Source organism: Homarus americanus, unplaced genomic scaffold (assembly GCF_018991925.1).
Source record: "Homarus americanus isolate GMGI-L3 unplaced genomic scaffold, GMGI_Hamer_2.0 scaffold56241, whole genome shotgun sequence".
In the NCBI taxonomy this organism is placed as follows: domain Eukaryota; kingdom Metazoa; phylum Arthropoda; class Malacostraca; order Decapoda; family Nephropidae; genus Homarus; species Homarus americanus.
The window spans coordinates 1,331,487-1,356,384 of record NW_024740202.1 but is presented as its reverse complement, the minus strand read 5'-3'; the positions used below and the strand labels follow the sequence as shown (position 1 = coordinate 1,356,384).

The 24,898-nt window shown below is 40.8% G+C and overlaps 1 protein-coding gene across 6 annotated transcripts in view; it reads right to left on the bottom strand.

The window, feature by feature from the left end:
* Positions 1-24,898, bottom strand: part of LOC121875301 (BTB/POZ domain-containing protein 7-like) — a 76,337-nt gene that overhangs the window by 46,089 nt on the left and 5,350 nt on the right. For 2 of the 6 annotated variants that reach the window (XM_042379773.1, XM_042379774.1), the window contains exons 1-2: positions 4,725-6,031; positions 2,595-2,675 (exon numbers count right to left, since the gene is read on the bottom strand). In XM_042379773.1, coding sequence (XP_042235707.1) covers positions 2,595-2,665 — 71 coding nt within the window. In that variant the 5' untranslated portion in view covers positions 2,666-2,675; positions 4,725-6,031. Of the gene's footprint in view, positions 1-2,594; positions 2,676-4,724; positions 6,035-24,898 lie in introns of those variants that run through there. The other 4 variants (XM_042379776.1, XM_042379771.1, XM_042379775.1 and 1 more) reach the window with 4 other exon arrangements.

Here is a 24,898-nt window from a genome sequence, read left to right as displayed (position 1 = left end):
AAATATCACTGAAAGCTGGAGAGGCTAACCTAGACTACCATAACCTATACAGTACCATAATGTAGGCTACCAAAGAGGAAATAATACTAATAATAAAATACTAAACAAAGTTGACTAAAGCCTAAAACATATACCGATGGATCTTGTCAGGCCAAAGCAGCAATGAATGAATGAATCCTTCATGATACACACAGTGGTGGCTCAGTCCCTAACTGTCTCTCTCTATACAGTCAGTCACCACTGATGGTCCTCTCTCACTACACCACCAACACAAGTACTGTATAGGCAAATGATGCAAGGAAAATCAAGAAGCCACCCTGTAAATCTGGGCAAACACGGACACTTTTGAAATTCAAGAGATTTGTTTTTTAAGAACTTAATGAACGTAGTTTAAATAATTCAAATCCTGAAATAAGTGTGAATACAATAATCTTAAACCCAAGACTAGAACCCCCACCAGGTCAGTGTACTGTGCTAGAGTGTGGAAGCTGGCAGCACAGCCACTTCATCTAATTTGCTCTAAAGTCAGAATACCATCAAGGGCAGAGAAACCAGTGCATCGGCAACCATTCTGTTTGCAGAGCACATGAATGATCCTGTTGTAATTCTTTCTATCAGTACTGTACTGTATGGGAAAACTCATAACATAAGACCAAATCCTGATAACTAACACGCAAATCCAGGGAACCCCAACATCTTTTATTTATGAAATGCAAAAATCTTTGAATTCCAGATTACTCCAGAAGCTCAAATCTCAATATTGCTTTGGATCTACTGTATTAGGAGTGATTATCACTTAAAATTTTGAGGCACTGTTAGCTACAGGTGTGGAATAACTTGAAACAACAAAGCATCAAGAACTGAGCCCAACTGAAATAAAGTGCTACTTAAATCACAAATTTAAAAGCACCTCAATATCATTAACATGACAATAATGTACTACATGACAGATATACTGTACTGTAGTCACAACACTGAGCTGAAGGTGAAATAAGAGCCAAGTACATAGCTATTATGTGAGATTAAGGTAAAGGAAATCCTTGGGAATCCTCTAAGGTGCCTTCCTGGGAGTAATGAAGGGTTTTAGAGGTGTTCATACCTGACAGGAAAACACTTGAAGAAGTATATATAAGTAGGGATGAGGAGACAATAACAGAAATATTAATGGGCAGAGGAAGGCAGAGACTGGGATGGATGGATTAAATTCAAAACTGGGTCCCCAGAGATACAAAACCTTAGAGGATTGGTAAAAACAGCCCGAGAATGTTTAGAGTGCAGCACTGTGGTCACCACCCCTTAGATATGAGGACGGTACTCTGACTGACTGATTGATTGATATTGTACCTGAGAAAGCCCTAACAGAGGGACACACAGTATGTTGTGGAGAAAAAAATATGACTTACACAAGTGCCAAGCTGTTCCTACTGCAACCTAAAAACTTAAGGTAGGGAAATGTCAAGGTTTCCCTCACTAGGAATGTAAAGTTTTTACAAAATCAGGAACAGGGATAAATATGCATTAACCCCTAAATGAAGATACAAGTGTGCAGACCTGATCAATGCCCCCCACCCCCTGTCCTTCGTTCCCTATATCTCACACCATCTTCCATCTTTGCTTCTCCTTCCTGTAGATACTGTACAGTGGTCCTGTCTCCTCTTCCCCCACTCATATATTGTACTACACTCATCCATTATCTACACTGACAACTAACTACAATGAAGAGATGTATCCAAACATTGAGGATTATTTACACCATTGTCAACACTGAAACACTTGACAAAACTGTAAACACTTTTTGAAGTGACAAATACAAATAGTCATGTGAATTTAGTCACTACATGAGAATTATGTACTGTACATAAATTACAGAGAAGATCTTGGGAAGAAGAAATTTACAATATTTACACTAAACACAAGGCACTATGTTCCTGCACTTACGACATAAACCTAACCTAACCTAACCAAACCCCTGTAAAAACAAATGTAACAAACAGATGAAACAACTCCAAGACATAGCTAAAGCTTGAAAAAATATTAGAAAAACCCAAGATCCAGAGGCAGGAAGTCTTGGATACATGTACAGTACAGTAGCGGTCATCAAGCACTCCTCCCTCCCTCACAACCTCGACCCATCATAAATAAAAGCAAATTGTGTACCAAAGATGATCTAAAGTGTTCATGATACATAGGCCTACAGTATTTACAATCCTACACTTTCAACAAAATACATGAAAATATGTGTGTTCATGGCTGCTCATTGTGTTTTCAAGTGGGTCTCAAATATCTAAGATACTATACCTACATAATCACAAAAGATGTAATTCTCACTACAGCATAACAGCCCTACATAACTTTCTTACCACACACAGAACTTAGAAAAACCATCCAGCAATAATAGACTAAGTTTGATACATATTTACAACAGTCAGCTAGATCTACCAAGACCTCCTACCTAACCTAAAACATTGGCCAAAAATAAACAATGGTGACACATGAAACCCATTTACAATCTTATCAATAAATTCATGCCTAACCTTCCAACCTTATTCAAAACTTGGGAAAACACACACACACAACTAAATATATTGACTTACGCGCTGAAGATGGCCTGAGGACCGACCCCCGCATCAGCCTGACATGATGCGTTGACCCCCATCCTCTTCATGCACAGTCACCTGAGTGGAGGAGAAAAAGGTTTAATTAACAACCACCACAATCTTCCACTTAACTTCTGGGAATAGAAGGTTTAGTTAACAGCTCAGCCAATCATCCACTTAAGTTTTGAGCACAGTACTGCACTGGTAGATAACTCAAACTAACCACCCAGACCTGGTACAGTATAGTGCTGAAAACTGTGTCATGGAAGGGAGGCAGAGGGGAGATGAGGTGGGGGAGGGAGGAACAGAGATAAAAGAGAAGGGAGTAGAAATGATGAGGGAAAGAGAAGTAGAAATAGGGAGGGAGGGAAGAGGTGGGGGAGGAAGGAATAGAGAAGGGGAAAGCGTTGAGATGTGTGTGAGAGTATGTATACAACAGGTGGAGGGGAGGGGGTACATGTGCAGACACTCTTAGGAAAGGTTGTTTATAAATAATCTTGAATATTAATAACAATTTACACAGAGTATCATGCCATACAACCAAAACTGATAAGGACACTTCATTATCACATCTCATTTACTGATTAGTTTTGTCCAATATAACCATAACACAAGAACATAAGCACATCCAAATAAAATTAAATTAAAGTATACCCTGTACTGTACTGTATATGTACAGCTCCTGTGCTGCTATTTCTGTATTAATAGCTATAATGAAAATGAAGTAAAGTTATAACGAGCCAAAAACTAGCAGAGTGCTCCCGTGGTGTGTGGTGCTATTTTCCATCATTAATTATAACCTATTTTACCAAAAAATTGTATTGTACACTACAACTGTTAATTTATTATATAAAATCCAACATTAATAGATTATATAAGAGAAATAAGTATTTCTTTAATGTGGGGAAACTCCGTAACTGGCCCTGTACTGTATACCATATAGCACTCTAGCGATTCTTTTTTTCTCCAAACAACATTATGCCATTGGGTGTTTTACACAGACTGTACTGTACACAAATGAAGAGAATACAGTGAGTGAGGAACAGCAGGGAAGGTGGCACCATTCTCCTCACATTTACCAGCCCTCAGCCATCATCTCAGGTTATTAATTAATGATTCATCGATTCAGTAGAAAGGTTTTCCGTGTAAATTTTCCATCATAGTGTACAAGTGATGCATTATAACACCACTGTACACCATATACTGTTCAGTACTGGATGGTCTCAATACTTCCAACACTCTATCCCTTATTTGCCCATTACATTACCGGGCACGTATTCACAATTGTGAATTTAAGCCATCCATTTACGGATCCAACCTTGACTAAAAGTATGGGTACTGTACTGTATACTGTACTGTACAAACAAAATAACAATGATACCCAGTAATAGTATCACTAACTCCTTGACTAATATACACCAATTTTAATATTTTATTTGGCCATTGCCAGAAAAAGTTGTTCAGCAGAGAGAGAGAGAGATCACCCTACACAGTGGTTAACAAAATATCCTTACATATTATTCACTTATCTTCTATATACCGGTACTGGTATTCTTACTGTATTTATACAGTATATACAGTATTTATGTATTAGGAAATACAGTACAACTATCCTAATAATAATAAGGGAAGCATAACAGATACCTCCATGAAGACCCATACATGGGTAGAAAATTACCACTAACTCATGAAAGATCTAGGACAGTACAGTAGACCCTTGCCATTCGTGGGTTTGCAATTAGCGATTTCAACGATTGGCGGTAAGCAGATGGTGGCTAGCTTGTGAGCTTTTTCCCGCAGCACAACTGAATATTAATGCGGCATCTCGTGTTGTACTCTCAAAACTTTAGTGTTTTTGTGTGAAGTGGCCCCTAAAAGACCGCCTAGTGTGTGCTAGTGGAGTGAGATGTAAAAGGCAGACGTCAGTGATGACCCTGACAAAGAAAGTTGAATCATTTGTTAAGTTAAAAGAGGGGACGAGCACTAAGGTAGTATACGTCTATTCTATTTGCGGTTTTGCCTATTCATGCCATTCCTTGGAACCCATCCCCACGAATAACACGGGTTTACTGTACAGTACAGTACTGTAGTGATTAAAGGATAATTATCAAAAACCATGATACTGACCTACAAGCCATCCCTGGAGGCCGGGTTTGTGTGAGGCCGTAGAGATCACTCTGGGAGGTCACATTGTACCACCTCATTACCTCTGGATATAAGGACCAATGGAGAGTCCACGTCTGACTTTCCCTTGAAGTTAAGGATTAATTGTAGCAGCTGTCTGGTGACTCTCTCTTAGCACAACTACTTCAGCTTCCAGTGATCTTTTACACATGTTCCCATCTGGCTCTCTCATGGTGATTTACTTATAATTTTATTCTTATGGTCACACTTAAATTTTTCCTTCAATCAAGCTTTAGATATAAGGGTATAGACCATACTGTAACTATATATTTTGTGTTAATTTTTTTGGGGGGGTGTGATTTCTTTTCCAATTAAATATCTGATATTTTTCCAATAATTAATTTTACGTTTTTCCAATCAATTTTTTTTTTCCACTCAAACATCCAATATTTTTCCAATCAAGTTTCTGTTATATTTCCCAATACTATACACATCACGTCCGTCTCAAGATGGAACCACGTTTCCTTCGGTGTGGCTGTATCCCTGCCATTATGAGCCACCACCAACGCCGCGGTGATACTGGTGGTGGTGGCGGCGGCGCATGGTGCTCGAGGAAGTGGTGACGGTAGGCATTGTTCTCACGGTCACCAGGTTAATGTTTCCCCTTTATACCTCAATGAATCCCCACCAGCTACTGAGTACCTCCTGGCCATCTTGGAAATATTACCAGTAAATATCATTATGTATCACCATAAACCAACAAGTGAGCCACAGTAAGTTGACTTGAAGCAAACAACAGACACCATTATCAACGTCAGTAACCAAGTTGATCGTCATGAAAATCACTATTTAGATGGTGAAAGGTGGTGGTGGTGGTAGAGGGAGAGTGCCTGATTAGACACGCTGGTAGTGGATATTATGGCCGTGTGGTGGTTAAGTGTGGTAGCACCGTCGGTTACACTTAAGTGATGATGATGGTGGGCAATCCTGTAGTGTAGTCGGTCATCAGGAGCGACGGTGGTATAAAAGCCATTAAACTCGTAGTTATCACCGCCAACACTACGTTACTGTCAAGATGATTCCTTCACGATCGTGGTGTAACTCCATGTGCTGCCCTGAACAAGTACTCCTGTGTTTTATTCTTCTAGTCATTCTACCTCAGCTACTAAGATAACTAGCTGAGAGAGAAAGAGGTATCGGAGTGGTACAGCAGCACTGAGGGAGGTGACAGTAGAAGCTGGAGGCAGTGATCGCAGCTCTAACACACACACAAACAAGGGAGGCTCAACAGCTAGCTCGGGTCCTCGTGCTGGCGGCCACACAGCTGACATCACGGCACCAAAGCGAGTCTACCACTCGTCCAAACATAGGTCATGACTTGGGATGGCATTAACATATTTATCGAAACCAAATACCTTTCCCACTCCATTTTACTCAAATAAAGCCAATAAATATACCAATCATCAACCCATACGAGGAATATGTGGTATCACTGGGCGGGGCGAGCGGGGGTGGGTGTGGGTGGTGGGTGGTGGCGGGGGAGGATCGGGACGAGGTAACAACACTGGTAACCATGGCGACGCGCCCCACCACCACTCGCCCCAGCCAGTACCTCCACGCGTAATTATTGTTGCTGCTACTGCCACCTCTCTCCCTGCCTCTCACCCTACTCTCCATCACCCCTCCCTTATATTTTCCCCCATCTCTCTCTTTCCCTTATCCCTCCTCTCTCCCTCTTTCTGTACTTCCCGATCTAAATATGTCCCCTCTTTCACTTCACTCGATCAGTCTGGAGGAAAGGAGGACCCTGGAGAAGTACAGAACAGGGGATAAGATAGGAAGAAATAGTACAGTAAACGAGGGCAGTGAGGGGAGGTTGTGAGAAAGAGGGAGGCGACGGAGAGAAGAGAGGGGAGCAGGAGGTTGACAGTGATCGTAGCGTCCCACTGTCCCATAGTGTAAAGGGGAAAGAGAGAGATGGAAGAATATACAGTAATTTTATATATATATATATATATATATATATATATATATATATATATACAGAGAGAGAGAGATATATAGAGAGAGAGAGTAGAAAAGGAAGGAAGGGCAGGAGGGGGGAACATGGGGCGGGTACAAAGGGTTATGTAATGTGTTAAAGATGAAGACTGAGAGAGAGAGTCACAAAGAATGAATATATATATATATATATATATATATATATATATATATATATATATATATATATATATATATATATATATATATATACAGAGAGAGACAGACAGAGTGTGTGTGTGTGCCAACATCTTCCTCTTTAACACATCTCATTCTCTCACACACACAAAACTATGCATAAGAGGTCTAGTCTCGACCGATTCTAGGACTGCAAAGAGCATGGACAGGAGCATTTTATGTATGTATGTGTGTGTATTCCATTCTCAAAGTTCCCTGGAAAGACACCAACTGTAGGAGCATCGAGGCTACCATTACCCATAAACAACTATGCTGGACTGGCTATGTTACCTGCATGGACGACAGTAGACTGCCAGAGCAGCTACTTTACAGTCAACTAACGAATAGTACACGTAGCGCCGGCGGGCAATTGAAAAGGTATAAGGATAGTCTTAAAACAAACCTGAAAACGTGCCAAATCGACCCCCTCACCTGGGAGACGATTACTCCACACCGTAACGCTTGGAGGAGCACCACACGAGATGGTGTCAATACTTTCAAGTTTACTCGACTACATACCGAGGCAGATAAGCGCCAACGCCGGAAAGACACTGCCGACGCCCCCCCCCCCGCACTAGATGTAGCCCACCACACGTGCAACATCTGTGAATGAGCCTGCCGGTCCCGAATCGGGCTCTCTGGTCACATCAGAGTTCACCAACGAAGGTGACACAACTAATAATACATATCATGTTACTATCGCTGGACAAAGTGACAGAAAACCATATGTGTGTGTGTGTGTGTGTGTGTGTGTGTGTGTGTGTGTGTCGGTGTGTGTGTGTGTGTGTCGGTGTGTGTGTGTGTGTGTGTGTCGGTGTGTGTGTGTGTGTGTGTGTGTCGCTTAAACTAATACACTCCCTAGGACGAACAGGACTTCACCTCATCAACCTTGGACACTTATGTCATTATCATATGCAAAAAAAAAAATAAACAAATAATAATAATAATAATAATAATAATAATAATAATAATAATAATAATAATAATAAAAATAATAATAACTCAGTCAACATTGTCACGGAGGGGTGAACCACGCGTCAACTTTCAGCAAGAGGAGCGAAATTGCCTTAAAGACACACCAGACAACTCATTCTTAAACTGAACCCAGACAACAAGTGCATGAGACGACAGACAGACAAACAGTCATCGCTTGCCGTACATATATCCCTTCGTCTGAGATAAAGGGCATAACATGGATCACCTGAAAAATATCAAACCCGTTTATTTCACCACCCTAACGCTATATGGGGGTGGGGGTTAATAATGTCAGGTGTGATAACTAGCCTTAACCCATTACCCCTTAAGGTGGACAGGTGTAAACAGCCAATGGTTGTTTGTATACGCAGTACTGGGGGGAGAGGGAAGGAAACTAAAGGTAGAGAAGGGGGGAAAGAGAGGGAAGGGTAGGGAGGAGAGGGATATGGTAAAAGAGCGAAGGAAATAGTGAACGGAGAGGAGGAAAGAACGAGAGAGAAGAATGGGAAAATAGACAACAGGGAGAGGGAAGGAGAAGGGAGGGAAATGGGAAAAGGGAAGGAAAGCATGGAGAGAACAGAATGAAAGGGAGAGGGGAGAAAGAATTTGAGCAAGGGAGAGAGTAAGGGGAGGAGGAGGGGGAGGAGAGGGAGGAGAGGGAAGGAAGAGAGGCGGAGGGGAAAGGAAGAAGGGAGGAGGGGGGAAGACTTCAGGACTGTGCCTGCACTCCCTCATAAACCATCATAAGCACAGGCGCGTGCGCGCACGCACGCACACACACACATACACACACACCTTGTGTTCCCAGAACTCTACCACGACCATTTCACAAACCCGAGCCAATAATGTTGCATATAATTTCTACCGCGGACCTAGTGTTATTGTTGTTGTTGTTGCTATTATTATTATTTGCTAATACTACATTAGGTTCAATATTTATTTAATATTCTTATTATATTTATTTACAAAAAGAGGTGTTGGAGTCCAGAAGCAGAGTTAAATAATTTAGGAAAAAACTCACAAATGAGTAGGTTTTAATTTTTTAACCCAACCTAACCTGATATGACCTAACCTAACCTTTTATATAGCGACTTTATTTTTCCATTCACAGAGTTATAGAGAGTGTGTGTGTGTGTGTGTGTGTGTGTGTGTGTGTGTGTGTGTGTGTGTGTGTGGAGTACGAGGGGTCCACCAGAGGCAGTATACTGTAGAGATGTCAAGTTTCCAGGTAGACATTATGATACACACATCCCATTGATAACAGGAACTGGTGACGACTCAGAACTGACCTACAATAACTAGAGAGAGAGAGAGAGAGAGAGAGAGAGAGAGAGCAGTAGGGGTGGTAACAAGTGTAGCCAGTCAACACCAAGTTTTAATGCTAATATGATACCACATTGATATGCCGCCATTTTGTTTTGTTATATCCTGTAATTAATGGTTTCATCGACTCGACTCCTATGTTTTGACACTTTGTTCACAGTTATATCACATCCAGTTGGCGGCCATCTTAGACACCATCTTGAATTCCTGACTTTTGACGTTTTGTTTTGTTGAGTCTCTCCTGAAATTTTCAGCTTGTTGCCAATCTGTTCCAGGTTTAACCCTATTGCTCTTGGACTAAAACCTCCTCCCACTTCCCGGTATCCCCCCCCCCATCCCCTAAACCTCCCCCAGCATCATCCCTCTCATAAACCACTATAATAAGTATTTACCACCACAAGTTTTATTATTTTACAGCAGAACAAACAGCCACCATCACCACTACTACCACCACCCCAATCACAACCACCACCACTACCATCACCATCACAACAACAACTGTCCTCGGCGTAATTTAGTAATATCCACGCGTATGAGGGTATGGCGTGCGCCAATTGGTCACTGGCCATCATGACGTCAGCTCGTGTACTCTCCTTGGCAGACATGTATCCAACTTTCCTAAACCTACACTTAAACCAATACAACTCCAGAGAACCTAATCTATCCTAACCCAACCTAATTTATCCTATTCTAACCTAACACATCCTCTCCTAATCAATCCAAGCCCAACCTAATGTATCCTAACCCAACCTAACCTATCCTAACCCAACCTAACATGGTATTATTTCACTTGTTGCCACTAAATGAACCTCGTGAACTGTATGGTTGAAATCGGTAATTTTGATAATTCTAAGACACTTTTCTTCAATGGCAGAAAACATTTCTGGCGCTAATTACGATTTTTTTTCGGGAATTAGCCCACCAGGGCACAGGTCACTGACCCACATCGGGGCCTGGGGGACGAAAACGTAGTAGTAATAATAATAGTAATACTAACTCACAGTGAATATTTTTTTTAAATACAAAATTAAAAATAAAATAATAAAATAATAATGATAATACTAATAATAATAATAATAATAATAATAATAATAATAATAATAATAATAACACTGTAATAAAATAACAAAGAACTATAAAGAAATACAAAAAAATTATAAAAAATCAATAGTGAGAAACGATAGTTGTCAAAGTAAGAGAAACAATTGAGACCCTGCAATTGTGTGTAAATGAGGCAGAAAGTCAGATGAGCAACCTGGGACTTGGTCACATATGGCAGCAGAGTCTACCATTAGACAACACATTATGCTTCCAAGCGGTAGTATCTCCCTAGCTGCCTCTTACCTACGTGAGATATTTAACATTTTATTATGAATGTTCCTACGTGGCGGTACACGGCCAGAACATCGAACGACTGTGCCCCCCCAAGTTAAGTTTACGTTAGTTTAGGTTAAGTGAGGTGAGGTTATGTTAGATTCAAAACTGTTTTCCCGATAGTTTTTGATGTGTTTTGAACACTTTTTGCCTTGATTTTTATATAAAAATTTCTAGAATCTGAGATGGGAGGGTGGGGGCTTATCTCAGAATCTATTGATTTGCTCCAGAAATGAAGGTCAAATTCATCCACAACACATCAAACACCATCGGGAACAAAGTTTCAACCTCGATTTCGTTTTGTGGCAACAAGTGAAAATTTACTCCTTACATATCCTATCCTATCCTAACCCAATATATCGTACCCTATCCTAATATCCTAACCAAGATTAATCTATCCCAAACCAACCTAAACTACGTAAGAGAACCCACAGCAGCAGGATGTTATGTAGTTGACGTCACGGTGGAGACACACACACACACACACACACACACACACACACACACACACACACACACACACACACACTGGAAGAAAGTATGTGCTATGATGCCAATAAGTGGATCAGTTGGAGGGCGGATGACGCTCTGCCTGTAGCCGCCAAGCACTACCGGATCATCCAGGTTATGTAAGGCTGCACAAACTGTACAGCCTCCTCCAGGTACACGAAGAATACTGAATCATTGTATATAAACTTGTATGGCGATAAAACTAAATAAACATCTATGTCTATAACCCTAAATACATGCAATATATAAACACCATGCCAGTTGAAATCTGTGTTAAATCTACGCCTATGCGGGTATGGTGTGTGCTGATTGGTCTACGTTACCACCACGTCAACTAGCATCAACCAACCACGGAAGAATCTATCAAAATATGAGCTATTGCCGATTAGAAAACAAATGCAAAACTACATAAAAAACACGAAAGGATTCAACACTCTTTAAAGTGATACGAGTCTTTGATAATGTTAGTGTTCTCGGGGAGGTGCTACTGAATAATGACCCATCAACCTTACCAACTCTCTGTCCTCTCTTGTGTGTGTGTGTTAGGGCTCTCTCTCTCTCTCTCTCTCTCTCTCTCTCTCTCTCTCTCTCTCTCTCATATCGAAAATCCACACCCACACACCAACATGATATATTTTTTTGAGGTGGGGGATCCAGCCACGTGATTCCCACCAATTTTATGACGTCAAACGCAGGAAATGTGAAGTGGGGGAAAGGGGAAGGGGGAGGAGCGTCGTCTGCTACTCTGTATTCAAATCTATTCTGAAGTAAATATCTTAATATCATTATTGATTTATTTTACTTTTAAACTCGTATATTATATTTTTTACCGTCATGAATACACATTGTTAGGTCAGGCAATTATACAGAAGAGAGATATAGTAACTTTAAGTGGGGTGACAGTTACGTATCCTATCCTAGTTGACTACTACGATAACTTAACCTACTACTACTACGATAAGCCATCCTAGCATACCATAAACACACACACACATACACCAAGTTTTTTTTTACAACACATCCTGTCTACCCAAGTCTTGTTATTTCATCAACAAACTGGGATTTACGTGTAGTGCATCTCCTCTCCACACCCCCCCCCCTTCCAACAAGACTACGAGATCTTAAGAGATATTCACATTTCACTCTTGTAGGTTATAGGACTTAGTGAAAGGTATTTACTAGCAGAGAATTAAGATACTAATATAATAAAAAATCACACAATAATGTTCCGTCAAGACATGAACAATGACATGATCCTGACTCACATTAATACACCTCATAATGTATTGCTTCCCTCACTTATTACTGTAAAATATGTATATACTTATAATATAAATGTATAAAAATAAATAAATGAAATAAACAGAACGATGTGATAATCGTGGTAATATTCTGATATGTTCTTACTAACACCATGTTAAGTGTACTGTTCCAGATGATACTAAATGGTATATAAAAATTTCTGAGATAAATGTATAGTATATGTCAGGTGCCAATCAGAGAGCTCAGACTCTCAAGTGGCCTAGTCGTGTCAATATTGTTATTATTTATCCACTCTGTGTCTGTATTCTTCTGGCTAAATAAACTGTTTCAATAACAAATAGACTTCGTGTACCGGAGGGAGGTGTGGCACTGCAGTGTTTCGTCTTGCTGAAGAAAAAACTAAAAAAACAAACTGTGACTGTTTGTGTGTGTGTGACTGTGTGTGTGTGTGTGTGTGTGTGTGTGTGTGTGTGTGTGTGACTGTGTGTGTGTGTGTGTGTGTGTGTGTGTGTGTGTGTACTGTTTGTGTGTGTGTGTGTGACTGTGTGTGTGTGTGTGTGTGTGGACTGTGTGTGTGTGTGTGTGTGACTGTGTGTGTGTGTGTGTGTGACTGTGTGTGTGTGTGTGTGACTGTGTGTGTGTGTGTGTGTGTGTGTGTGACTGTGTGTGTGTGTGTGTGTGTGTGTGACTGTGTGTGTGTGTGTGTGTGTGTGACTGTGTGTGTGTGTGTGTGGGATTGTGTGTGTGTGTGTGTGTGTGTGTGTGTGTGTGTGTGTGACTGTGTGTGTGTGTGACTGTGTGTGTGTGTGTTGTCCCACCATAACTGCAGATACGTCCTCACAAGCCACCACCTTCCCAAACCACGAGGGCAAAAGGTAGGGTAGGCAAGTAGGTGGGAAGGTAGGGTGGATAGGCAAGTAGGTGGATAGGGTAAATAGGTAGTGTGCTTCCCGGATCAGCGTGGATAGGGCCCGGAGCGAGAGCACGGTATTGTTAGGCCTATAGTAGGTTTAGTATACAAGAGACGGAAAAACTGGAGAGAAGTGGAGGGAGGAGAAGAGGAAGGAGAGAGTGGGAGGGGGAAGGAAGAGAAAGGAGGATAGGGAGGAGGATAGAAGGAAAAAAGGAAGCAGGGAAGGAAGAGAGGGTGGACGGAAGGAAGGAAGGGGGGGTGTAAGAAAAGAGAGGGTAGGAGGGAGTGGGAAATGAGGAAAAGGAGAGGGCGACATAAAACGATAATGAAGTAGGTAATGTATAGAACGGAAAGGAAGGAGGGAGAAATAAAGAAGGCGGAGAGAGAGAGAGAGAGAGAGAGAGAGAGAGAGAGAGAGAGAGAGAGAGAGATAGCAACATCACTATACAATACATCAAACACCCAGCAACAACACCTAACAATAGTCGAAACACACACGCACGCACGCACACACACGCACGCACACGCACACACACACACACACTTGACGTCACTATATAGACTCCCAAACGATAACAACAACAAAAGATCAGCTGACTGGTGGAGGTGGTGATGGTGGAGGTGATGGTGGAGGCGATGGAGGTGATGGTGGTGGTGGTGGTGGTGATGATGGTGATGGTTGGGGACAGATTCCACCCGCTACACTGTTTACAATCTTGTTTGTTTATTGCCCCTATTGTTTTTATTGGCCATCACGAGAGGCACACGACCTGCCCCCACTCGGAGTCCTGGTGTGGTGGTTGAGGAGGGGCAAGGGGTAGGAGGAGGAGCAAGGGGAAGGGGTAAGAGGGAGGAGGAAGGGGTACTGAAGTGATAAGGGTGAGATGGAAGGAGACAATGACAAACTAATGATGGTTGGGGAATTGGGAAGGAGGGAAGGGGAGATGGGGGAGGAAGGAGAGGGGAGATGGGGGGAGGAAGGAGGTGGGGGGGGATGATAATAGGTGACTGATGGTTGGGGAGGGGAGGGAGGGATGGGGGGAGGGAACTGGTGATGTGACAGATTCAAAATGATTACGAAAAGTGAGTTAGGTGTTGATGATACTCTGATGGCGATGATAATTTGCTGGACGGATAATGACGATGATGATGATAGAATGAAGATAAGATACACAATGATTAAATAAAGGAATGGTAAAGCCGGTGATACTTGAGGCGAAACACATAACAGAGACACGGGTATTTTTTTTTAACCTTTTTGTGGTGTAATCGAACAAGGACGCCGTAATTCCCATCCCCCGCAGGTGTACAAGTCCTAATAACTATCTACGGTTTACCTGGACTTTAGCTCCGGGGTCCTGCTTGTCCCACCCCTCACCAGGCCCGGGTCAGATTCATTGAGATACGTACATCAGCAACTCCAGGTAAGAGGAACTTTTAACGTGTGACTTATTCAGAACTCATCTCTATATTGTGGTTTGAATGTGTGTGTGTGTGTGTGTGTGTGTGTGTGTGTGTGTGTGTGTGTAATAACAATAAACTGTTTAATGAAAGAGCATGGCACCAGAAGGCTGAAAATATAGTTACATAATTGGGGAATGGGTCACTTGATTGACAAACAATATACAAGTAACATAAGTGATACAAATATGATATATAATGACTAGGTGGGTAGAAGGCCATACTACAGGGCATTTCAACACAGTGACAGTGCAAAAGGTAAGATTGACTGGAAGTGAATACACTGGTTGATTACAAGTTATTGATAATTTTTACATTGGTTGTGACTGGGATGTTCTTATAGTGATCAGTTCTTGCTCGTATGGGCTGGATGCGGTTGTGGTGTCGAACAGCAATTCTCGGGCGAGGATCTCAAGTGGTAGTAGGAGCCGATGTCGAGGATGGTACTGAAGTTTCTCACCAAATTTGCAGATGAGGTCATGGTGATGGTCAGTGAGAGCCGAGAGGGTCAGTGTGTCTCAAGATGGAAGGAAAATTTAACGACATGATGTGTCATTCCCGGCCACGGATGGTGGGGGTCGTTGTTGTTGGTTTTACTGGTTGTCAACATTGACGGTCATTACGGCCGTAGTCTTGTTCTTTGGACCTCTTCCTTTTGTTCTCTGCGTCTTTTCTGTACTGTCCATCTTTCTTCTTCCTGGTCAAGGTCTGGTAATGATTTGTAATGTTGATAAACTCTAAATTCCTCACTGTCAATATATCTGGTTCTTGTTGTTCCTTGTCTCTCATTTCTTGGTTCTTCTGTCTTCACTACAAGGCGAGTCTTATTGTAGCTCAGTTGTTTCTTGTTTCGCACCTTAGCCACCCTACACTCCTCCCTCCACTTGGAACACTCCTTGTCGGAGGAGGAGTCGGGGTCGCCACAAGCTGCGCATTTTTTGTCAGTCGCCGAGCACGTGGTGGCTGGTGCCCGGTGGTCCCGCACGTGACGCAGACCTCTCGAGCCCGGCACTCCTTTGCAGGATGTCCGCAGCGTTGACACTTGTAACACCGTGAGGGTCTCGATTGGTAGGTGTTATTAGGATGGTCTCCCATCACAGTTGTACTCTTTGTGATATGGTCTTCCGGTAGCCGCCCAGGGCCATCTAGACTGGTCAGCTTCCTTACGAAGTGGACCAATCAGTTGGGCCAGCTCGTCCTGGTCCAGGTGTTCATTTTCGGCGATCACGGGTCCGGACAAAAGCCCCTCAGTTACAGTGCAAATTAAGACAAAGGCTCCTCGGTTAAACATGGGCGGATCCAGGGGGGTTCTGGGGGTCCACACCCACCCCCCCCCCTTTCATTAGAAAATGTCAATACTTATTCTTTAATGCAGTATTGTACTCAGGCATTTTTGCATAGTAAAAAGTAATTACTATTGACCTCAGAATATCTCCTAATATCAAGTGCACACGGCCTCAAAATACCCAGGATATTCGTCAGATTAAAAAAAAAATCTGGGGGGGGGGAGGCTTACAGCGCCCCCCAGCTGGGTGGACTCGATGTGGTCGCCAAGTTCCCCCACCTACAACTCGGACCCCTTCCCCTTTTGATCCGCCCCTGTTAAAGTATAAAATAGGTTACATTTGGTTGGGTTCATAAACTGCAAATAACAAGAATAAAAATAATTATATAAAAACTCTTGTTGTTATTTGTGCTCGGGGGCTTTTGTCCTACACTTCAATGGGGTCCCGACAAAAGCCCCTTGACAAAACCACCTCAGTTAAAATACAAAATAGATTAGATTACGTTGGGTTAGGTTAGGATGGGCCGGGCTGGAGTCTTATGATATAATACATGAACTGTTTTACATGACCGTAACAGTGGTACTGGTGGTGATAGTAACAGTGGTACTGGTGGCGGTGAGTGGTGATAGTGATGCACCTTGAACGTAGACCTCCCACTCAAACTACCACACCCACCATTCACCTGACGCAACTGTACTAACTGACTCCACCCTCTCCACCCAACACCCTCATTCAACCACCCCCAACTCGCTCACCTTCACATTCCCTTACCACCTACTCCCACCTTCCCTCACCACCTCCATTTTCCTCTTAACTCCCCCCACCACACCCTGAACTGCACCTGTCACACCCCCCTGCCAGCCACACTCCCATCCTTACTAATTACTACACCACCTCATCCCCAACCACACAACTCCTTCAACTAATACACGTCACCTTACACCCATCATACACTGGGGTTATTCGCTTTAATCCCATATCAATCTTAAGAAATAATAAAAATAATATATAAAATAAACTTACAAACATCAAACAAATAAATTACACAAAAACTCTTCCAAACGTGTAAATTGAAAATAATAAACAAATAATTATAAATAAATAAACCCAATTTTCAAATAGTATAGACTAGAATAAAAACAACATTTACCGGACATCAATCGACCGGGTAGCTATAGTCCGTTATATGGAGGTTTCACACACACACACTCATAATTAACTCCAATGGACGATTTGTCGGTCCTGGGTAAACACAAGAAATACACTGCCACGTTAAGAGTGATACGGTATATATATAATATGTTTAAAGTCCTGCTGTCATAGTCGAGATAAGTTTGTCTCCTCTAGCAACAGGGCCGCCATGACGTCACCACCTTCCCCGCAGACGACGCAGGGATGGCGAGTCAATTTAGAAATAATAACATTGTCTGGACTTTGTTTTGAGAATGCCTGATGCTAGGTAGACCTGACAACACAGTGCCGTTGTTTTGGTGATTCACTAATGAACCACTGGGATATATCATTTATATTAATTAATGGGTATAATTTTACTTTAACTACCATAAGTAATTTGATGTTTAGATTCGAGGTAGGCTATATTGGGTAAATTATAAGTTCTGGTCATCCCTGTACTTAGACATGCAGACTATGTTTTACTAGTGGTTTGCGATGTGTTATGAACGATTTTGACCTTCATCTCTATCGGTAATAACTAGTTTTGAGTTCCCCCTCCCCCCTCTTACCGGTTTATGTTAAGCTAATCTTATAACTTATCATACCCTAACCTATGACCTTTTCAGCTACTTTATCCCATTTCTTACACGTTTTAGCCCAATTGACTTATAAATTTCATAACCATAGTGAATTTAAACGTTTTCTTCACCCATTGACCTGCCTTCTTACGAAAAAATTCCAACCGACAACTCGTCCATTATTCACATAAATGTTGAGCACAAAACTAAGACACTTAAATACTGTACCACCGTCCTGTAACTGTAATACAAAAAAATAACAACAATAAAATACCATAATAATAATAATGCTAACAACAATACAAATAATAATAATAATAATAATACAAAATAATAGTAAAAATGACGATATATCTGAGTCTCCCAGCCAGTATTCCTTATCTGTGTGTAATTCAAGAGTGTGGTAGCATGGCCAGGTACCCAGGTGGCCACCAGAGCCCCGGGAGGAAGGTGCAGGTGAACTGACCAGGGATATGACACAGGTAAAAAAATGGGGAGATCTTTCACATTCCCAGAAGCGTACACAAACTGATGGAGGAGGGAGGGGAAAGAGGAAGGGGGAAAAGGAGGGAGGAAGGGAGAGGAAGTGGAGGGAAGGAGGAAGAAGACGGGAAGAGGAGGGAAGGAGGGGGAAGAGAAGGGGAGGGAGGAGGAGGGAAGTGGAAGAGGGAGGAAGGAGGGGGAGAGGAGGAGGAAGGAAGAGGGAGGGGGGGAGATGAGGGAGGAAGGGGAAAGAGGAGGGAAGGAAGAGGAGGAGAGGAGGGGGAAGAGGAGGAAAGGAAGGGGAAGAGGAAAGAGTGGAAGGATAAGGGGTGTGTGTGGAAGGGTATGGGAGGGGTAGAGGAAAGGAAGGAGAGAGACAGAGGGGAAGGCGGTGGGTAAAGGAAATTGCCCTGTAGAATTTTATCCAATGTATAATGAAGTGGTATGATTTTGACCGGTGCACCTGACCAGTCTGTGATGGCCCGCCATTATCAACTTGGGCACTAATACATTTAACTGTTTCCGAGTATGGCAGCACGTCAAGGGATAAAACAAGCTTTTTCAATCACAAAACAAAACTAGTATCAACTTGTGTACAGTATCAGGGCAGCGGACCTTAACAACAATGTCAGAGGTGTGAAGTGACTGTTTTGTTTAACCCGGGAAAGCGACCTTTGTTTACTGGTCTTAGCAAACCTGTTGTTCGTTTACTGTGTCAAGAAATACAAAATATTATACAAACACATTTTAAATATATAATTTGTAAAAATAAAACCGATAATACAAAATAAATTAATGACTACAGCGCATGCCTGACCAAGTTTGAAGATGATAATTATAATACAGTATTCCAACAGTGTTTTAATAAAGTACAGGGAACTGCACTGTACACAACCACGGTAATAGCCTAGTACAACTTTAAGACACGAGCCTGATAATGAAGCAATATTACGAGTTATGGATTGACAAAACGACGAAAAAGTCTAATAACCTCAAACTAGGCCACGCCTTGTTAAGTGGCGTGCAGCGGGTCTCGACACAGGAGAGCAGCGTGAGGGAGGGAGGGAATAATACACACTCAAACCAAGCATAGCCAAGTGCTTTTATCATGAAACTTCAGGTCTCGCTACACTACCTTCTAATAAAATTAACTTTCGCAATTTCAAAACGAGAACATAGACGAGGTTATTTCACAAACAAACTTCTTATAAGACGGGGATAACGGAGGAAAACGCGAAATTTAGTAAAAAGAAACCAACTGTAAATTTTGCTAAACTAACTATGGTAATAAACATTCTGGTGTTCAACAAATGAGAACGTTTATTACACACATAACCACATGACGTCATTTAAGCAAAACAGCCAATAAACAGGAAAAAAGAGAGAATAATTTAACGGTGTCGAATGCAAGAGTACGGAGGAAATATTGTACACACGAATGACCTTAAATTAAGTATGGTATGTTAGGTTGGACTGTGTTAGCTTATAATTTGATGGGTTGGGTGATAGAGTACCAATCCCTCTCTACTGAATAAATCGGCTGGTGTTAACAGAATAAAATATTATAAGTGGCATCCCCGTAGTGAAGGGGTTAAGGTCTAATAGGTGAGTTTAAAGTCTAAGTTAGGTTAATGTCCGATAGGTTAAGTTAAGGTCTGATAGGTTAGATTAAGGTCTGATAGGTTAGGTTAAGGTCTGATAGGTTAGATTAAGGTCTGATTGGTTAGGTTAGGTCACGATCTGATTGGTTAGGTTATGGTCTGATAGATTAGCTCTAGCACATTACGGTTACTATGAATGTTAAAAAAATAAAGAGCTGGTAAGAATAATTTGTATTTATTGTGCACAATAAGAGCCAATGTGTGTGTGTGTGTGTGTGTGTGTGTGTAAACCACGTTAAGTCCATATAATTATTGTTCACAAGGTAAAAGAACATTGCTGAACAGTAGTTATTACCAAACAAAAATCCAATGACCGAAAATTATGAGAATCTAATTATGCCACAATTCACAAGCCTTACAATTTTCTCCTCTGAGGTCGAACACCTAAAAACTCGATACATTCCATTGTTTATGTATTTGCAAGGAGCTGTTATTTCCTTGTTCTTTTCAAAACTCTTATGAATGTATCTTGACAAATATTACACATAAGTACAGGACAAGACAACAATGTATCTAAAATTCATTTATCAATACAAGATGAGTGGGGGAAACGCACAAGCCTCGCAACACCAGGAATAAAGCAAGCTAACCTTGGCAAGGCCGTCGCAAGATTCATTTTATATTCCGGTTCATTTTTTTGTTTTTTGGTGGGGAAATGGGGGGGGGGGTGTGGTAGAAAATTGTAGCAGGTTGGAGGGGAGCCAGATAGCTCCCTGTATATGACCATCCCCTTGACACCTTCCCACCAACCAACATCACCCCTACGTCATTGGTCCTCCTCTCTTAAGTACAGCATTGTACTTGTTTCCTTAATTTTATACCACAAGTAGCACTTTTGGGGGACGCACGCACGCGCACACACACACTTATTTAATAGCTAGAATATTATATTTTACTCACTTTGTCAATGTGTTGATCGCATTACATAAACTACAGTACTGTATATAAATACTGTATGGATGGCTACACCTTTATCCCCACCCAAACTAACGAGTAATGCCACTGTTGATATGCCAATAACAAATTTAGCACAGAATGTCCTGGTGTTTATATGCTAGCTAATCCAGAAGTTGTTCATCAATCATACAGGTAATACGAGTCATGAGAGCTCCGTGGGGCTAGGCAATGTTAAAAAGGGATTTAGAAAAAATAAATATAAATCCATTGTGGTGACTACAATATTTTGGTTTTCATTTCAAAAGCCTGAAAATGCAACCTGTCATTGCTCTATGTGACTTAGAATCAAGTGTTCATGTGTGGCACTTTACAAAATTAATTAGGATTTCATTCTTTTCACAAATAGACCATAAAGTTCTGTAAAGTAAAGAACTTGTTAGTTCTACAAAATTTGATCCCAAGATACTGGCCAAGTTATTACTGATCTCTTCAATGATATGTGATCTTCAGATAGGGTTTTAAATTATACTGTACTGTATAGGCATTACCATTTACTGTACAACTGCACTTTGATGCCTACAGATACTGTTTTCTGTATCAGCAGAAAGAAACCTGTTTCCCATGACATTTCTCAGTCTAATTTTAGAGCTAACTGACTGGAGATAACCAATACAAAACTGCACTGTATTATACTGTACCATAAAACGGCTTGTATATTATGAATAGGCAAAGTGATAAACGGTATATTGTTATCAACAAGAGGTGTGATAAGACAACAAGTCTGACCATCGATGTATTTTTTCACCAAGCTCTCTTTCTGGCAGGTGAAAAGGTGTCATTCACAGAATATGTGGTGACTAACATGTTACATTATTATAGCATCATGTCTGGACGTAAAACATTATCTATATTTCCTAGAAAGTAGGTCACAGTGACCTAGTCTGAAAGGTGCTGATGGTAGAGCTGTTACAAAATTACCTCTCACTGTTGTGTCCTGGGTTCAACTCCTGGCTCAGGACAGATGTGAGTGTTATCTAAAAAGATGTATTATCTAGTGCTACCCTCCCAAACATTGCAGGTTTTCTCCAGGTACTATTTCCCCTGTGCTAACACTGGACAACAGAGCAACAAAGAACAGACCAACAGCCTAAATGGTTTGAAAGGAAGCTGACCCTGTAGCATTAGACAATCAAGCACCTCAAGTACTGTATGGTGAAAGTATTGTTTCATTACTAAAACATAATCTTTAATGAAAAAAGGTAACAATTGGTAATGCTAATAAAAAGAAGACAACAATGAGGGCAGAAAGGCTAACTAACTATGACACTAGGATAACCTCCTTTTGCACTTGGTTCAGAAGACCTACTAAATGAGTTGACAATGGAACTACTGTACTACTGCCTAATCCAATGGTGTTTTTATGCTCTTTACTATGCACATATGAACATACAAACACACATACAATACTGTAGTTCTATACTGTACTACAACTTGAACACACAATTAACAGTCACACCACACATTCAGTACAGTATGTGGAATAATGATGATAATACAGTAATTATTTTCATTTCATTTCATTCTACAAAAATCTAAAAGACTAAATACTGTACATTTACTATATATACAAGTCAAAATCATTTTCATTTATGGAGAAATTATAAATAACTAAATAAAAAGAACTATTATTCTATCATCTTTAATCTACATAGAGTATTTCAGTTGCTGGTTAGGGTAATAAAAAAAGACAATGTTAATGGGACATTGTGAACACTGGTATAACATTGTAGTCCACTAGAGGATGCCACAACTGGGGTAAGAAAGACACTGCTGACCTTCCAAAAATAACTCCACTGGCATTTAAGATCAAGGCCACCCAACAGTTAACTCATGATTTTGACAACCATTTCACATCTTTGTTACAGTATCAACAAAGATAAGTGTCACAATGTTAAGATGTCTGCTACTTACAATGAAAGTACAGCATGAAAAAAATTTCCTTGGCATCAGAGTCTATTTTCCCCACTATACAAGTCACAAAAAAGCTGAAACTGCATTGCTAACCTCACCCACATGAGCGGTTAATTTAAAAAGATGCAACACAATTTAAAGAAAATAACAACATTGGAATAGACACAAACATCCCTGATAAAGCCCAAGTTTCCATAATCCACAGGTTTTCTTAATGTACACAGTATACATTAAAAATTAAATCAACTTATATGTAACCAGCAGTACATAAATTACATGAATTATTAGCCATTCAAGAAAGGTCACAACAAAAACATGAGGCACCAACGGCATGGCTGAGCTCCTTGACAGACACCAACACCAATAGGGTTCATCAACTGTGTATGGAGATCTTATGAGTGAAGTCTGGTTGTAATACATCAAACATAATTTTAGTTGCAGGCTAGAGAACACATACTGTATGTACTGTGCTGTACCAGCAAACAGACATATGGATCGATATACAGACAGCACCAGCTTACCCCCCCTCCCCCACACACACATTGTAGTGGGGTGGGGAGAGAGTGTGGGTAGGAGGGGGATAAAAAAAATTGTAGTAAAAAAAATGGTTTTGATAAGTGCATATTTATAAATCATAAATATGCTGGGAACACATCCAATATGATGAAGTAGAGGAATAGGATTAAGTGCACTGTTCCCTCTCAGCTGCACAACAGTCTTCCAGCTGCGTGTATCATCAGCGACGGTTACTGGGGGACCCCTGTGCTGTACATCTCTTTTTCACATTAAATATACTGTAAATCTTAAACAGGATGCCCTAATTATCCCCCGTTTTTTTATTCTTTTTATGTCTTGCTTATATATGATACTGTACCAGTAATTTTAAAATAAATGTATCATATACAGTACAGTTTTTTGTTTCTACAGTAATGTACTGGTGGCAGACATCTGCACATTACTGTACCTTGATATTGGTGCACACAACAAATTCATTCTACATTGTGATGTATAAGAAACCTTGTTTATGTGTAATGAAAATTAAAACAACTACAGTAATTGGACAGTCACACACAAAATTAATAATAAATAAGCCATTTGTACTGTACATACAGTTGAGTAGTACATTATTATAACTGTATGTTGCTTAGTAAAAAAAGAGTTGCAGTCTTCAGAGGACAGATTTGACAACAGAAATATTAGAAACAGCAAGAATGACTGGCACACAGACTAGACCAGTTAGATTACAATGGAGGAAGGACCAGGGCAACTAAGTTTCATCTTCATTTATCTGCAACAACCTGATAAAGTAGTTACCCAAGGAGCTTGGCTACAGAACAAGGCACAGAGGAAGAGAAGAGCTTCTTAGCCCCATTACACATCAAATATGGGTTTGCAGTACAGTACCACACCCAAGGGCTGAGGGAAGTCTGAGTAGCATGTCTTAAGTGGTGTAGTCACCCTGCATCATTCTGCTTACAATACCATTAGCAATTACAAAACTGGTGCTCAAAGTAGAATGTACCATGGCTGTCAAGTTTCCAAAATCCCTCCAACCACAAGTTCTAAAATAAAAACTTGGAATAATTTTCTTTTCAATCCATAGTACAGTATACAGACTATGATAAAGTTCATCTCTGAAGCCTCTAAAAGTTTAGTGGCCATAAAATAGATAGGTTCTGCATAATAATTCTATACTTCCTCTTGTCTAAAGAAAGTCAGAGTTAAATACAGTACTGTACTGCAAACTACTTTATAACCATACAACTAAGGATATGGAGATGGCTTATGTGATTACTGTACTGGTAAGTTATCTCAGAAAACCTTTGGAAGGTATACTGTATCAATTATTAGTTAAAGTGTGCTGTACAGTATTTCTATTCAAAGCCAGTCACTAAATACTTTTTAGAATAATTGAGGAAAAATGTCTCAAAACATGAATTGCATATTTCTACAAATAAATCGAATGAACATCACAAAAATAGAAACCTGTGAAACATTTTGAGTATTGGTAGTGTTGTGCAACTTGAAGGCCAGAATCAAGCCAAGTTATAATTAAACTGCTTGTTAGGCTGCTAGATACAGTACAATAATG